The 17441-nt window shown below is 37.3% G+C and overlaps 3 protein-coding genes across 3 annotated transcripts; 1 reads left to right on the plus strand and 2 right to left on the minus strand.

Annotated features, from left to right (window-relative positions):
• Positions 1-8373: 8373 nt before the first annotated feature.
• CBG27509 lies at positions 8374-8786 on the minus strand (the record flags this gene model as incomplete). Its single annotated transcript, XM_045239080.1, has 2 exons — positions 8374-8378; positions 8675-8786. 2 exons carry the CDS (start codon positions 8784-8786, stop codon positions 8374-8376), a joined length of 117 nt encoding a protein of 38 aa, XP_045098076.1.
• A 2933-nt stretch (positions 8787-11719) lies between these two features.
• CBG02130 lies at positions 11720-15190 on the minus strand (the record flags this gene model as incomplete). The annotated part of the gene is made up of 6 exons (XM_002643838.1): positions 11720-11843; positions 11895-11980; positions 12189-12266; positions 13275-13397; positions 14813-14959; positions 15182-15190. 6 exons carry the CDS (start codon positions 15188-15190, stop codon positions 11720-11722), a joined length of 567 nt encoding a protein of 188 aa, XP_002643884.1.
• A 482-nt stretch (positions 15191-15672) lies between these two features.
• Cbr-nlp-2 lies at positions 15673-16506 on the plus strand (the record flags this gene model as incomplete). Its single annotated transcript, XM_045239081.1, has 3 exons — positions 15673-15717; positions 15970-16166; positions 16263-16506. 3 exons carry the CDS (start codon positions 15673-15675, stop codon positions 16504-16506), a joined length of 486 nt encoding a protein of 161 aa, XP_045092035.1.
• Between the last annotated feature and the right edge of the window lie 935 nt (positions 16507-17441).

Raw genomic sequence — 17441 nt, forward strand, 5'->3', positions numbered from 1 at the left:
GTGGAAGGGATTTTTGTCTGGTGCAAGCCGCACTTGTTTTTACAGGTAGTATTCAAATTTCATTCCCAATAAAAAATAGACTAAAGATTTTTAAATGTTTTAAATTTGCAAAATAAATTGAACATTTGTTCGAGATTTGAGAGTTTGTATACCCGCTTGACTCCTTAAAAAGGTAAGCCAGAAGGGAGTTGGACCCCAACACTTTAAATTTCATTCCGCTTCACGTCTTCCCTAAATTCACCTTTTCGATGCGATGGTTAAAAGCAATGAATAGAAAAAAAAGTGAAACCAAGTAGACACAGAAACAAAAAAAGAAATAACTTCCGGATTCTGAGGAGAGTTGAGTATATATCTCTTCCAGTCTTCTAGGAGATGTGGTCTCAGACAATTTTGAGTAATTAATCTTGAAAAGAATGTTGCATCACTTATTCTCCTCTCCTCACTTCTTCTATTCTAACAAAGAAAAAACGATTTAGCAATGCATTGCGAATGTCTTCAAAGTGAAGTGAAGCCACTCTCGGAATGATTGAATTTTTGTCTCTTTTGTTCCACAAAAGTATACGTTTCGCGGCATTCCAAAACGAACGAAACTGATAATAGCTCACGACGAAAAAATTGAAATGTGAGGAAGAATAGAGAGAAACTAGTTTTGTGGCATAGGAAATCAGAAACATATGGTTTCTTAACGTGCTCGAGAGAAGAATAGAATCCGAAAAGTGAAAACACATTTTCCTCCTTCCTTTCAAACTGTCATAGGCTAAAGATTAAGCAGAAAAGTACTCCCGGGCATACACGGGTCTTTGGAATCTGCATTTATACAATTTTTGAAATTTTCTAGTTTTCAGCTAGTTGCCGATTTCTGAAAAACACATATTTGGCCTGTTTGTTACAGAAGACGTGTGAAAAACAGGCGTCTTTTAGAAACCGGCAAATAACTGAAAAAACTAGGAATTTTCGAAGAATTCTAGGCATGCAAAGTTTTCAATCTAGGTCTGTTTTACATCCTCCAAAATTTTCAAAGTGATCTAAAACTTGACAGCAGAGTTCCAGACTGGGGCAAATTTTTAAAAAGGTCATTTTTGGTAGAAAATTGGTTTTTTTGTGGTTCTTCATTAACATTTCTTTTTTTTTTTCATATATCGTAAAACTTGTATTAGAAGGGCCCTCCGAGAGTGGCTTGGAAAAATAGAAGGGACCCCGTAATAAAAGAGCCCCCTACAAAAAAACCGTTTTGAAATCAGAAAATTTCCGTACTTTTTCAGTGGAAAATATTCCGGAAACTCGACAATTTGATAGAAATTTTTTTGAGAATCTATTTTTCGATTAAAACCTTGCTAAATTTTTGTGAAATTGGCAGATTTTCAAGAATTTTGAACAAAACTTCGTCGAATTTATCGATGCAAAATTTTGGAAAAAACTGGCTGGAAAAAAAGAAGGGCCCCCATATAATGGAAGGGCCCCTGTAATAAAAGGGCCCTCCGAAACTTCAAAACTATCTTTTCAACAATATTTCCTCTAACTTCAACAGAAAAAACCGGCATCCGGGCCAATGGGCTGGGCCAATTGCACCAAAATTTACAAGTATATCCCGGAAAGTTTTTCTTTTGAAAATCCGTTAATTTTCACAGTTTTCTAAAAAGAGCAAAAATGTTTGGTGACGTCGCACAAAAATCATAAAGAAAGAGCATAACTGACCCTGGTCAAAATTTTGCAAAATTCTTTTGGGGGACGACGAAGCGGCTGTTCATCATCCCAATCCTATAAACATTTTTGTCTTCCGAGGCCAAAAACTCTCTATTCTCTCTATTTTGATGTTTGACAATATGAATGACAAGAAACACAAAGAAAAAGAAAAAGGAGAAAAATGTAAAATTTCCAGAATGAAGATGAGGAAATGAAAAAAAGGATCCTATAATTTCCCACCTTGCCTACTGTAGCCCATTATCCGAAAACGCCGCCCTGTAATTTTCTCAGCTATTCTAATTGCGAGAATTCTGGAAATTCTCGAATAATTTGAAAGAACCCAAAAAACCAACCAAAAGAAAAAAAAACAAAGTACACGAAAATAAAGGAGGGGTTGAATCATTCACTGCAGGAGCTTATGTCTCGTCTAATTTATTTAGTTTTCAATAAAAAGGAAAAGAAAAAAATAGCTTGTTTATAGAACTGGTATTCACGGCTGTGGAGAAGTTCCAAGAAAAAAGAAATAAGAAGAAATTTAGAATTTTGAGATATCGTATCAATCAGCTGGAAAAGTTATATAGTTTCGGTTAATGAGGTATAAAAAAACTTGACGTTCAGTTGATTTGTGGTAGTTTTGTCAATTTTTCAAGAGTCTAGAGATCTGCTCTCGAGTTCAGTTTGATAATTTTGAAAAGTGTAGAACATACCTAAATCGAAAATGTTGAATTCACAGAGTTTTTGAAATTTTCTAGTTTTTTAGCTATTTGCCGATTACTGGATACCACATGATTTTTTCATGTTTTCAGTGCACAGACGGGACAAAAAGGGTGTCCGTCAGAAATCGACAAATAGTTGAAAAACTTAGAATTTTCAAAAAATTCTGTAAATGCAAAGTTTTCAATCTAGGCCTGTTTTACATTCTCCAAAATTTTCAAAGTGTCCGGAAACTTGACAGCCGAGCTCCAGATTCCTGAAAAACAGTCAAATTGTCGAAAATCAACTGAAAAATGTGGTATTGTATATCTTATTGGCTGGTACTGTATGTAAAATAGAACTTTGGGAACTAATACAAAAGGAAAAATATCGAAATATCTGAAAATCCATCTTTCTCAAATCAATGGCTTTCCAGGACAAAGTTGAAGGTGGATGAGGAACCAATATCAGAACTTTTGTTTTGGGGTTTTTTTTCCTTTTTTTTAACATCGAGCTTCTATTTCTATCAACTTTCCAATAACTAGAGTGACCACAGAAAAAGTGCTGTTGGTCTTTCGAATTTGGTGTAAATAATTCATGAATTCCCTAAAAACCTAAAGCCTACCTTTCACCAATTCAATAGAAGACATCTGAAAAAACAACTAGACAAATCCCAGAAGTCAACATGCTACAGTAAGAAAATCATATGCGCATGCATAGGGGAAAAGCACCTCCTGAGGTCAAAAGGCATCGCCGAAAGCCGGATGAGCTGGCACCCTCCTTCTGGAGGCGGGACCAAGGAACGTCACCACCACCACCACCATCGGCAAAAAAGGAAGAGGGAAGCGCCTCCTTCCTTTTTTTCGCTTTTTTCAACTGACTCGGAAATCAATTGAAATGTCTAGAGAATCTCACGTGGGAGAAGGAAAAAATTAAAGTTATAGAGAGAGAAAAAAATATGGTAATGAAGTGTGAAGAAGCCGGAAATGTCGAGGAAAGGGGAGCCTTCTCAATCAGTATGCAGAATGATTGAGATCTCATCATGAGGATTTATGTGTGCAAAAAAACTTAGTGCATCGGTTTCCATAAAAAAGGTTTGGAATCAAGGCTTATATATTTGGAAGTACACGTCAACCGGGTCCCGGTAGCTAGAGTTACTAGACCCAAACAAACGAACGTTGCCTCTGGACACAGACCCCATTTATGTCTGTTTTTTGACACCTGACGGAAAATTGGAAAAAAGTAAAGGTGTCAACATCTACTTTTTTCTATGCTCCGGAGTCTGTCTTCCAAGAATCGAAGGTCGGATTCAAGGAACGACACAGACATGGATCTTAATAAAGGATCCTAATAAAAAAGGAAGAAATGGGAGAAAAAAGAGACAAGGGACTTTCTTTTCTGAATGAGTAATCATTTGTTTATTGCTCTCGATAGTCATTTCGAACCAATATAAAAGTAAGTTCCATCCCATCCCACCATGCACTGGAAACATGAAAAAACACGAGCAAAGCAGAGAAGCTGTAGGATGTAGAACTAGCAAGAAGAAGAGGAAGAAGAAGCAGAAGGAGGAGGAGAAGAACAAGATGAAAAAGAAGTTGGTAATGGATGGAAAAAAAAATGGTTAATATCAAACAAGTACTCGTCTTGTAGTAGTAGTTCAATCTCGGGTTTTATGTTCAATCCGTTCGTAGCCTCTCCATCCTAAAATTTGGCATGATGCGCGATGAGATATGGAGAAGTGTGAAAAGAGCTCGAGCTCTTCGACAAAAGACAAATTGGTAGGAAGAAGTGGGTTGATGACACCAAAAATCAGGTGCAGTTTTTCGCTTTTCTTTTCGAAATTGGGATGGATTTTCGAGAAAAAAAAAGGAGTGAATGGAGAAAATGCAAATTTGAGACAGTTGGAAAACGTCTAGGCGTCAAGATGGATGGGATTTCGAGAATTTGAAAATCGGAACAAGAAGGTTTCTGATCAGGTTACATCACTATAATTCAGAAGTTGGGATTTTAAAAACAATATAAAAGGAACCGGATATTTCGGGGGGTTCTCAGATTGAGCGGTTGGGTTTAGGGATTCTGAAACTTTTAAATTGGGAAAAGTCATTTCTGGTTATTAAACATCATCAGAAAAAATTATAATTTTGAATGAATTCTAAATTTCCAACATCTCTGGAAATCGGATCAGAAAAGTTTTTTTAATCTATCAGAGACAGGTGTCTGAACTTTCAAATTCCCGCTCAATTTAGAATGATTTCAAATCTCCAACAATTCCGAGATACCGTACTTGCTCTAGTAGAAGACTACCCTATATGCATTGATAGCGAAAATTTGTCAACTGATAAATTATTCATCATAATATCACTAATGTTTTATCAGTTGATAGATGTTTGATATATCGTATATGCTGAGCCCCTACCAGAAAAAATACGCTTCCAAATTTAGCGACTACTGTACACTCGAAATTTTCGTAATTTATAGAACTTTCGATTTCACTTGTTGGACCCAAAACAAAAATAACCTACACATCAGACTTTGGAGAACAAAAAGATGAGTGAAAAAATGATGAATCTTGCTCAACAATCTTCAGAAAAAAGTTTTTGACAAGAGGCCACTTCTAAAGGTCCACATACTGGTCAATATGAGATTTCATCTGAATAGTTTTCAAACGAGGGGCTTGTATCTTTAGGTTAAAGGCCACCTACTATTGAGAACTTTGACCATAAATGTCATCATGGTCAAAACACATCCTTGCCCTTTCGAAAAATCTCGAGGATAATTAAGGCTAAACTGGAGGCTTGGAAAATTGCTGGTCCACCTCGCCCTGCACACATAATTTCGAGCCCGAATCCTTTTTTTGGAATTTTTTGTGTGTCTAGCGGTTTCTGATGCAACACATTTGGAAAAAAAGTGTCTGAATTGAGAAAAGTGTAGAAAAAAGCACAAAGTATGTGACCAACGAGGTCAAGATTGAGTAAGGAGGGGCGATAAATGTGGTTAGGGTCTGCCCCTGCACAAGGGATCCTAACAAAAGATTCAGGGGAGAATATTTTATAAACGGTGACACATTCTGTTGTGAATATAAAAAATGGCAAATCTGGAGGTTCGCGAATTTTGAGTCTCGGAGAAACGTACAGCCGTTTTTCGTTGTCTATTTTAAAGCCAAAGGTTCAAAGATAACATGGTTTGGATGCTGAATAGAAAATGGAGAGCTTTCACTGACTTCTGAAAAGTTGTCACTATACTTTTTTTCTTCTGAAAGTGTGACATTTGAAACTTGACAAGATGATTATACTATGTAAGTTCGAAATATCCGCCTAGGACCTTCATAATGTTGCTTAATTTAGTCTCATTCAATCTAGCATCTTTTGATCTACGAAATATAAGAAAGTTTTGATGATTTGCTCGGAAATTTTGCTCCGGAAATGGAAAGTGGAAGTTAATCACATGAGTCACAGCCACATTTTTATTTCCTAATCACGTCTGGGAAAAAATTGAGGATTACTTCTCATTATCCTTTTTCACATTTCTGACATTTTCCCGCCAAAGCTTTGATTGTTTTATTTTCTTTTTCCTGGGGGTCGAAAGATGCAATTCTCAAATTCCTAAGTAAACAAACCGTATGCGGTCAAGGTAGGTCATAAGAGCGACTATTTTGTGACGACATCAAAAAATGCGTGCACACTATAAAGGTTTAGGGAAACAGGAGGAATTTTCCCTTTTCGGGTTCAATTTGACAAATGGGTTCATGTGCAAGTGCGATTTTATTCAAAAATGCAACACTTTCAGATTTTGTAGGTTTTCCAAACGAACAAACAAAAAATTCTGCGTGGGCCGAAATGAAGACAATAGGTGTGACTTTGTGAAATATGCAGTAGGAAGTAACGTCGGGAGTGACGCGAAGGTGACCAAAAAAATTCAGGAACTAATTTTAGGTGTAGTAGTTTCGAATTTAAGGTGGGCCACAAAAGGGGGGGGGGCGCTGAAAATTGCTTTGTTTGTGATAGGAAGAAATGGAATGTGTGTGTATTTGTATGTGTGTTGGTTTCTTTCATGAATGCATTAAAATTGAGTAGTCCCTTTTTCTCCCCACACACGCCTAGACAATGTCAAAAGTGTACAAGAAAGCGGCCGACGGTCAATTCTATTTTTGAGTGAGATAACCAGCCGGAAGCTATGATTGTCCGGGCTAGTTGTCACATTGTTTCATGAATAGAGAGTTTTGGTGGGTGGAAGATGCACTCAAGATGAACTCGGATGAATCTATGACTGAATTTGTGAGTTTGGAAGCTGGGAAACTCAGAAAAAATAAAACTTTTTTGAAATTTGCGAAATTGAAAGTGTAAACCATACTTTTGATCCGGGCCCTTGCCGGGCCTTCGCGGGCCCTGCCATATCTTTTTTCAGAATGATTATTTTCTAACCAGCTGAATCAGATATGATAGAACTCTACGAGTACTACAAAATGATACTATTTGAAAAACTGTATTTTGTCTATGAAAAAAGTTCCAGACGAAAAGGAACGAAAAAAGCAGGCCCGGCCGGGCTCGGCACGTCCTGGCAAAGCCACTTTATGACCAGTAACTTTGTTCATAGACAAGATTCAGTTTTCCAAATAGTATCGTTCTGTAGTACTCGTCGAGTTCTATCATATTTGATTCAGCTGGTTAGAAAATAATCATTCTGAAAAAAGATATGACAGGGCCGGCGAAGGACCGGCAAAGGACCGGATTACAAGCATGGTGAAAACCACAGTTTTGAAATCTGGAATAAAAAATAATCAAATATTTTAGAAACTTTAAAAATTAGTAGAACATACAGTAACGGCCAATAAGACATACGAAACGTGATTTACGGTTGATTTTCGGTTTTTTTGACCATTTTCAGAGATCTGATGTCAAGATACCGATTTTTTTTTGAAAACTCTTGAGAGTGTAAAACAGACCTAAATGAAAAACTTAGAATTCACAAAATTGCTGGAATTTTCCCAGTTTTTCAACTATTTGCAGATTTCCGAAAGACTTTTTTCAACCCATTTTATACTGCAAACATGGAAACACAGGTGTCTTGAAATTGGCAAAAATATCTGAAAAACTTCAAAACTTTCGAAAAATTCTGTAAAGGCAAAATTTTCAATCTAGATATATTTCAACCCTCCGAATTTTTCGAAAGGATGGGAAACCCGACAGCTGGGTTCCAGAATTTTTAAATGATAAAATTGGCCGAATAAAAACTGAAAAAATACGTTTTTGCATATTTTAAGGACCGGTACCGTAGATGAAATTTTCAAATCTTTGAAGCTTAAATAAGATGCGAAAATGTTAATTTCAAACAGACAAACAATCCAAAAAGCACTAAAAATATAGAAAATTGTATTGAGAGCTCAAAATTCGGTTCGAAATTTTTGCTACCGGGCCTTCCGGGCCGGGCCCGGGCCTTGAAATTTTCCTCAGGCCCGGCCCGGAATTTTACAAGTATGGTTAATTTGAAGTTTCAAAATCGTTGTTTACATTTTCAATTTTCAAAATGTCAGCAACAATTCACTGTAATTAGGGTGCATTTTCATTTTGACTCATTTCACTCAAAATTTGGAAAATAATTTTTGACTCAAAGAAACATTTCAAAAGTCATCAAAATTCGACAAACTCAAAACTTGAACCTAACGATTTTTGTGTTCCATGGAAAGTAGTTTCCATCAATTATGCACAACAAGCTAGCAAGGGGGGGGGGTGTCGTTTTCAAAATTATTCTCAAATTTCCAAAAAGTTTCAAGTTATTCTTTTGCAACAGCAACAAGTTTTTGTGTGTTTTACATGTCTCATAATCCTAGAAGAATCAAAGTTCTTCGCACGGCATAATTAAGTGAATTTCTTTTCGTCTAGATTTGAAAATTTCAATGATCATGACATTTGTCCTTATTTGAAGTTTGTAAAGTGCTGAACCGCAATTTTTGAATTAGGGTTGATAAACAGAGCAATGAAAATGAATCTTTTGACTTTCCTAATCTTCCAAAAAGGATAACATTTAAGTATGGGATTTGGAGCGAAGAGAATGGACTAGATTTCAATCGAGTGCAAACAATATTTGAAACTCGCTGTGAGAATAATTTTGCAATTTGAGAATAATCCGAAATCCATGAATGTCTGTGAGAAGGAAGAAAAACGAAACGAAATAAAAAGTTCAGAAAGGTTGGTGTTTGAAAATATGGAAAACGTGATATCCCTCTATGATCGTCTTGAATACCTAATGGGATGTTCAAGTAGCGTCACCTTTTCGCAACTTTTTTGCCCTGTTGAAGAACAATGACGTGGGTTCAACTTTTTAGTTTTTGGCGGGAGGTTAGGTTGAAAGGTCACCAACTGTTGCCACCCGCCAGGATAACCTATGCACTTCTTTGGAAGTTTTTGAAGCATGGATAAAATGGTTTCTTTATGCACATCCTTGATTTTCAAACTGCAAGAGGAAGGAACGAATTAACAATAAGGGACGTGCTTGTACTTTTGACCTAGTCTGAAGGAAATAGGACCAAGGAATGAAATGTTGGTTCTGAGATCCATTATCCCATTTTCTGTGGGAGATATAAAAATGGCAAATTGTAAAAGTTAAACGGATATGGAGAAAATTATTGTATCAGTTGACCAACTATTTGAATCGCTTCTAGAAATCTAGATAATTAAGCTCAAAGAAAGAGTATGTAGTACGGTAACAGATTCGGTCAGATTTTTTTTCAAGTTTTGAATTTCATTGCAAAATAAAAGCTTGAAAAAACAAAAGAGCTGGATTTTAATTTTCTATCTGGGTGTAATTCATAAATTTGGATTTTTTACATTCAATAATTCAGGTAAGATTTTAATTTTAATGTTACCAGTCATCGTACATGCTCCAGTAGAAGCCCACCCTACGTGTACTTTAAGCTCAATTATCTCGGTTCCTTCAAAAGATATCAAAAAAGTTTTAACTAATAATTTATTCATCATAAAACCTCCAAAATTTTATCAGTTAACAGACTAGCGTCCTCGGCCTACGGCCGACTCCGCTAGGCACGGCTATGTTGTAGGTGGAATCAGTTCTCCCTTTGCTCGCTCAGGTCAAACAGACCGGACAGGGCCTTTGGCCCTTTAACATGTCCCCCAAATCAATTCATTAATTTTTCACTCAAAACCTATTAACTCTTTCAATTTTCGAGCAAATCCAGTTTTCTTTTTTTTTATATTTCAGCTATCAGAATTACGCATCGAATGGCTTTTCCTAGTTCGGCAGAAAAAAAACTGGAATACCCGAAAAAAAAATCGGATCCACTTGTACATTCGTTGTCATATCTCGGTTCAAACGGTACAACTTTTAACGATTTTGGGTGACCGCGTAGCCAGAGAGATTAAAAAAAAATTAGCCAAAACGGACGGAAATGAACCTAGTCAGGAGCTTTCAAAGAAAATTTTTACAAAATGTCAAAAATGGGGGTGCGCAATCGCTACGGTATTTGAGGGAAGAAGGGAGCGGATTTTTGATAACTCTTATAGGAACCGAGATACATGTAAAGCTTAGGATAGGCATTCACGGCAATTAATTCGAAATTTCAATACATTTTCAAAAATAATATTTAAAATTCAGAACTTGTCAAGTTAGTTTCAATTGTCGATAGTGGAGAAAGAAAAATCAGTTTCTTTATTGAAAACTGATAATTTTGAAAAACCGAGAACCACCATTTCAAAAATTGGAATTTCCTAGCAAACATAGAAAGTCAATTTGCACTGACTAACAAACCATAAAACGTCAAAAATTAAAGATTGATATTGAAACCACACCAGGACACCTGTATCACGCAATTTAGGGTGTAATTTGAGAAGGATCACATTTTTGGCGCTTCATACGTCGTCGTCTCTGACGAAGTCGTCTGTCAAGTTGACAAGCGGAAGACAAAATAATTTTTTGTTTCTAGAAAAAAAGAAAGAAAAGGAAATTTTTCGATGGAGGTGGGCACGGAAATGAGTAGCAAGATCTCAGGTTGCGCTCACACTATGTATGACCTCTGCGCCGGAGATGGGACTCGAATGGGATCGTCAACCGCATAAAAAAGGTTGGGTAGGTTTCGGATGTCAGTGTGGAGGGTGGTAATAAAATTGGGGGTGGATGAGTAACAAGAAACAAAAAAGAAACTTATGGCTAGCCAATTTTTTTATGAAATTTCTTTTTTTATATGGATATGGAACTTTTATTTCTCAGGAAGCAACTGGTCTAGTAATGAAAAACGAATAAACTTGGTATGTTTATTTAGAGGAGAAGAAAGAAGAAAAAACTAAAAGTAAAGGAAAAAAGTAACAAGAAGACTGGAGAACTCCCGGAAAGTGTTCATCATTCTGAGATGCAAAATCGACCTCCGCCCAGAAAAAAAAAACCAAAAAAATTGGTCTGCCTGAGATAATGTTTATAAAACCGATTGCGGGTTAATCCATCTCACAATGACAACTGTTTTGAAAAGAAGAAAAGAAAAAGACACTTTTGAAACAATAGCAGAGACCTGGTTTCTCTCCGATTGATATCAATTCGCGTAATCACACACAGAATGAACAGTTGGTGAGAAAAAAAGCGATAGAGGGAATCAAAGAGACACCTGGATGTGAGGGGAGGGTCCTTCGAACTCATAAATTGTGCTATCAAAGTGATTAGATGAGAGATGAGATGACAAAACAAAACGATTCGATCAACTTCTTCATCATGTCGCTGTTGCTTCTTTTTTTTCTTGAAATAACACTTTCGAGTACTTTGCTTTTGTGGCTGACGTCTTACTGTAGCTCGTATAGATGTCAGGTAGTCCAACATTGCAAACAAGACATTCAATGGGTCTGTTTTTCAAACAGTGGGACACCCATTGTTTTGATTTCTCCCCCACTCACTTTAACGCGATGAGAATAGGGATAAAATGAAAAATGGGATCTGGCAAGGGGAACTTTTTCTTATTCTTGACACTCCCCACCAAAAACTTTATTGATGAGATCTGAGAGAACCTGCCTGCCAGAAAAAATTTTTTTCCGTATCTCTCTCATCCCACTAATCCCGAGTTTTTCGATTTAATGTAGTTGTAAAGCCATTTGGACAACGTTCAAAATCCAATTCTCACCATACAAAACGAAGTTGCAGCAGATGTTTGGTTTTAATGATTTTAACATCAAGAAAAAAGGAAAAAAATAACTACACATAGATGCTTCATTATGAACAAGCTCCGGATAAGGATTCAGAATAGCAAAATTGGTGCAATAGGGCAATAAAGAAAAATGGTATTATTATATTTTTTCTCTCGGAGACGCGGGTTTTTGTGTGAAATTGAGAAATTGATAAAGTCAGAAAGTTACATCAAAGTATCATAAATCTTATGCGGTGATGGGTTTTTCGGGTGATTGTTGTTATTGATGATCGCCGGGATCTGATAAGCTGGGCGAACGAAAGCAGATGGTCGCAAGATTGGAACACTTCTGAAAAATCAAGAAGAAATATCCGGCATAAAAAGACGATTCCAACAATACCTGTCCACTCTTTGAACTTGGTTCTTCTTGACCATCTCGTTCTCTCTTTTCAGCTGATCAATCATTTGCGTTTTCTCGGCGAGCTCCTGGAAAAAGCAATGATAAGAAGATAGCATAAAACAACAATGATTTATCATGTCAAGTTGGATCTACATGTCAAATGACAACTGATTGTTGCTGCACTCAATCTCCCCCACCTTGACCCCCAATGTTTATTTTTAAACTTCGAAATTTTTGATGAGAAGGGCAATGGAAGAGAGATTGTGACGTCAGAAAAGCTATTGTTTCTCTCACCTGATTTAAGCGTTGATTCTGACGATGGAGCCACACCAACTGATCGTCATTCGCGCCATTTGATGGACCATTTGATGTCTGGAAAATATTGGAATTAGCGAATGTTTGACATTGAAGAATAAATGAAGTCCGGTTCGGGTTTCTAGTATCCTTCCAGTATTAGGAGTCAATAAAAATAATTCACTGAAAAAAATTGAAAATTTCCTGGAGTTTCAGATTTTTCTCAAATGTGAAAAGATTTTTTTGATTTTTGAAGAAGTATGGTTTTTGTTACAAACAACATATCAGAATGGAATTCGATGAAATATTGTGTTTCATTCAGTACTGTATTCCAAAATCTCAAGTGAAGATTACGACCTACAGTACCGATAAAAAAAATATACAAGACCTGTTTTTCATTTGATTTTTGGTTTTTTGACCATTTTTAGAAGACAGGAGCTCGACTGTTAAGTTTCCGATTATTGTAAAAACATTAGATGATGGAGAACAGACCTAGATAACATTGCATTTACATAATTTATGCAAAATCGATAGTTTTTCAGCTATTTGCCGATTTCGGAAAGAATCTCTATTTGGCTCATTTCTGCACTGAGAGCGTGAAAAAAGAGACGTATTTCAGAAATCGGCAAACAGCTGAACAATTAGGAATTTTCAAAAAATTATGTGAACGCAAACTTCTCAATCTAGATCTGTTTTCACCTACTGAAACTTTAAAAGTTATCGGAAACTTGACAGTCGAAGACCCCTGAAAATGGCCAAAAATCGACTGAACATTCTGTGTGTGTGTGTTGTATTGAAATCTGAATTGAAACTATCACCACTGGTTTTCATTTTGACACCCACGCATCCCTTCCCTTTGCCATTCCTCAACTCCAGATTCCTATTGCTAATCCGCAGCTATCAGTCACGAGCTTCCCACTCATCTCATACAAAAAAGTGTAGTTGTACAGCGAGAAAAATAATATTGGTGAAACGCGCATGATAAACTACATTTGGCCCCATCTGAGCGAAATTTAATCCAGCGAGTCAGAGGACTACGGTAGCTGACGCACCGAGATCACGAAGAATATGAAAGCTAAAACATACAGTTCGATTGTGGTGAGCCGGGAATCCCTTATCACTGGTCTCCATCACTGCGAGTATACGTCGATTGAGCTCTGTGATGTGGGCACGAAGGAAGTTAAGCTTCTGCTCATGGACAGCCGGATCCTGGAATGAGTGTACTTGTTTATCGGTTAGAAAATGTAGATTCAATCGAGTACTCCCACTGATTATTGATGATAACGTGACATTTGACAAAAAGACAAGGGCGATTGTAGTTTTGGGCGGACTTAGTAATCCAAAACTCAAAAATTTGGTCAGAACTAGTAAGAACCTATATAAGTAGAGTTAGTCGATAACATCGTCGTCATTTTCTTACTCATTTTTGATTTTTATTTTTTTGAGAATCGAAATTTTTTATTTTGGAAGTTGGTCCCCTTCTGAACCTCTCCTCTATCGGCTCTAACTAAAAAGATAGAGCCTCAATCCAATTTTCTCGAAGGAAAGGAAAAAGAAGCAAAAAACCCCATAATATTTTATGGGGGCAGGTAGAGAAGATTGGATTAATTGCGGGGTGACGTTGTCCTATGGGGTTTTTTTTCTGGAAAAAAAGATAACGAGCTGTACGAATAATCACAGGTCTCGATTTCTTGCTCTTGATTGGTTTATGAGGTGAAACAAGATGATTGGTTTATTGAGGATTACGGTACCCTAGAAGTCTACTGTACCTTCAAGTGGAGCAACAAGCTAGTTTATTTCTATCCTCACATTGGTCATTTCACAGAGCTCATAGAGTACTGGTCAATCAGAAACACAATAGCGTAATTCACAGCTGACCTTTAACCATTTTGACCATTTTCAGAAGTCTAAAGCTCGGATATAAAATTTCCGATCAGTCTGAAATTTTTAAGCAATGTAAAAGAGACCTAGATTAGAATTACTGCAATCAATAACCTGGAGTATTTAGAAAACTCCTAAATTTTTAGATGATTTCTGAATGACACTTCTTTTGGGCTCGTTTTTGTACTGAAAACATGAAAAAAAAAGATGTCTTTCATGATTCGACAAATAGCTGATAAACTAGAAATTTGCAAAATTTTCTGTGAAGCCGAAGTTTTCAATCTAGGTCTGTTTTACATCCTCCAATATTTTCAATGTGATCGGAAACGACAGTCGAGCCCCAAACTCCTGGAAATGGTCAAAATGACCGAAAATCAACTGAAAAATACTGTTTTCCTATATTTTATTGACAAGTACTGTAGCTTTAAAATGCTCTATGAATGCCCAAAAACAGCAAGTCCTACTGTAGTTTGTCTTAAGCTTCTGTCTACTGTATCCAGATTTTCCTAAAATCGAACCAAAAAGAATATCAATTTCTATTCAAATGACATCATATTATTTTCAGACTACTTTATCTGAAAAACTAGAAGTCCATCAAAAATAGTGCACCCTAGAGATCCTAAGGACGTGGGCCATAACCATTTTTTCGAGATAACGGAAAACAAAACAATATGTTGTCATTTTGATAATCCTAGTCATCTAGACTTGTACTTTCTAACTTGTACTTTATGACTTGTACTAACCAATGAGACACTCCCTTGTTGAAGAAGTCGCGCTTTCTTCTGTACCGACAATAGTCGCTCCTTATACCACTCCAGTAGTTTTGTCGCTTGATCCTGACCACGTTTCAGCATTTCACTTTCCTCGCCTTGGAAATATTCTAGACGAGCCTGAAAAAAAAAGAAAAATTATTGTGTCCCCCAATTCACAGAACAATGCAAATTACAATTTATTAAATGTGAATCTCGATTTCTAAATGGCGCGCTATCAAAACATGTTATGATTATCTGGTAACCTTGATTGTACGATTATCCCAGGGGAGCTAGATGGGTCGCCAACTGGTACTATTATTGTCTACGATAGTCAGGTCCTGTCAAAACATCGAAGCTCACCTTGTACATCTCGGAATATTTTGGAATTTGAAATTTATTGAAAATATTTTTAGGAATCACCGTATTTTTAAAAACTGTTTTTGGAACCAGTTATTTTATTTGGTCAGTTTTCAAAAATAGTAATTACTGACTATACTTCCCATGTTCTCGAATTTCCATTACTTATCGTTCCACCTCAACGAATTCTGTATTCAATATTCTCATTCTTATGATCAACGTCACCGAGCAAAACATATACGGAGCCAATCAGAAGAAGCGACCCGCCCGCGCGTTTCATTCGTTTCTTGCCCCCACACAAGAATCTCGCGCATTTCTCGTTCTCAGTGTCGAATCTCCTCTCATGGGTCCCTTTACTATCTTCATCTCGAAACTCCGCCCACTCCATATAAAAGAGGATCGGCCATCCATTGTAATACTCATTGTTTTCAGCTCGCATACCTCGAGCCCTCTCTTCGGTTCTCATTTTCCTCCTTTCCCGTTTTCTTCGCAAGATGAGAGCTTCGCTGGTTCTCCTTGCGTTGATCTACGTCATCTACGTTGGTGCCGCGCCACAGGACATCTTGGATGAGAACCCGGCAAGTGTTTTTTTTGTTGAACTTCGATTACAGGCTACAGTAGGATAAGCCAAGGTCATATTATGATAGATCTAGGTAATAGTAGGATAGGTCTAAGTTACAGTAGGATAAGTTTAGTTCTTCGAATTTTTTCTGACTCTCACATAAGCTGCGCGAGTTACTGTAGGGCACATCTAGGTAGTCTAATCCAGCAATTAGTCCCTACATTTTCAGTCCGTGGACGTTGTTGTCCTCGAAGGACCTTCGTTGGAGGAAGTTCCGGATTCCGTCGACGATGACTGGAAGCAAGAGGAGGAATACACAGAAGGAGCCATGGGCAAACGCAGCATCGCACTCGGTAGAAGCGGATTCCGTCCAGGAAAGCGCAGCGGACCAGGAGGAATGGACAATTTCCACACCATCGACGTCAGGTAAAAATTTTCAGGTTTCCATGTTCTGTTTGGGTTTTTTGAGACAGTCTAAACATTTTTCTGGCTTCTTAAAACCCGAACAACTATTTCTTTCAGCGGACTCATCATGAAACGGTCAATGGCAATGGGAAGACTCGGACTTCGCCCAGGAAAGCGGTCAATGGCTTACGGACGTCAAGGATTCCGTCCAGGAAAGCGATCCATGGCTTACGGACGTCAGGGATTCCGCCCAGGAAAGCGCTCAATGGCATACGGTCGTCAAGGATTCCGCCCAGGAAAAAGAAGCGCCGAACTCGTGGAAGTCATGCCACAGCACGTTCCAGAAATCTTCATCCTCTAAATCCAGATCCAGATTCCTCCCCCAAATCGCTTTGTAATTTAAGTTATCAATATTTTGTAATTTAATCACCCTCCCTCCATCTCGCCTCTCTCGTCATTTTCTTTCCATCCATCCTTCTCTGAAAACCAATAACATCTTCATGTACAAGCGATCTGCCAGATTTCCCGAAATAAAGTCGTTCCCTGTTAATTACTAGGTTTAGGTGAACCGGGTAGATGTTAAAAGAACATTATGGTTTGGAGGGTAATGGGATATTTAAAGGGTCCGAAGGATACGGAAAAGTTTGACTGGGATCGAAAATGGGCTAGTGCAGTCTCGGAGCCCCCCAAAAAGCAGTTCAGGAGCAAATAACCGAAGAGAATCTGGGAAATTTAGGATTGTTGGCATTCAGATCTAAAATATTGACTACAGGGACTAGCGTATAAATCTGGAATATACTCGAAATCTCTGAAGTCTTTTTCTTCAAAAAAAAATTATAGGTTACGGTAGTTGTCGCAATAAAAAAATCGGTCACCGCTTCTGACTTTTTTTTCCAGAAATCCGATTTTTCAGATTTTTTTAACATCTAGACTCAATATTTATCAGATTTCAAAGAATCGTTACTATGTTCAAACTTTAACAAATGTCCGTCTACTCTAAGACCTGTAATAGAAGCGTAAATGGTGAGTTATGCATCATCATACCACCGATATTTGATCAGTTAACATATTTTTGATGTCTCTCATAGAAATCGAGATACTTGAGCTCAAAGGGCACGGATAGGCTCTAAAAGATACGGTAGATCAGCCCTCGTGACATTCACCGCTCCACCCCTTTTCAGAAACTCTTAAACTTATCCAGTCAACTCAATACCAATGTTTCAGTGCTCTGAAAGTTAATCAACTTGGTCACGAGTCAGGCGCATTTTTCTGACACACTTGTTTTTCTTTTTGTTA

The sequence above is a fragment of the Caenorhabditis briggsae genome, assembly GCF_000004555.2.
Source record: "Caenorhabditis briggsae complete genome, chrX, whole genome shotgun sequence".
Taxonomy (NCBI): domain Eukaryota; kingdom Metazoa; phylum Nematoda; class Chromadorea; order Rhabditida; family Rhabditidae; genus Caenorhabditis; species Caenorhabditis briggsae.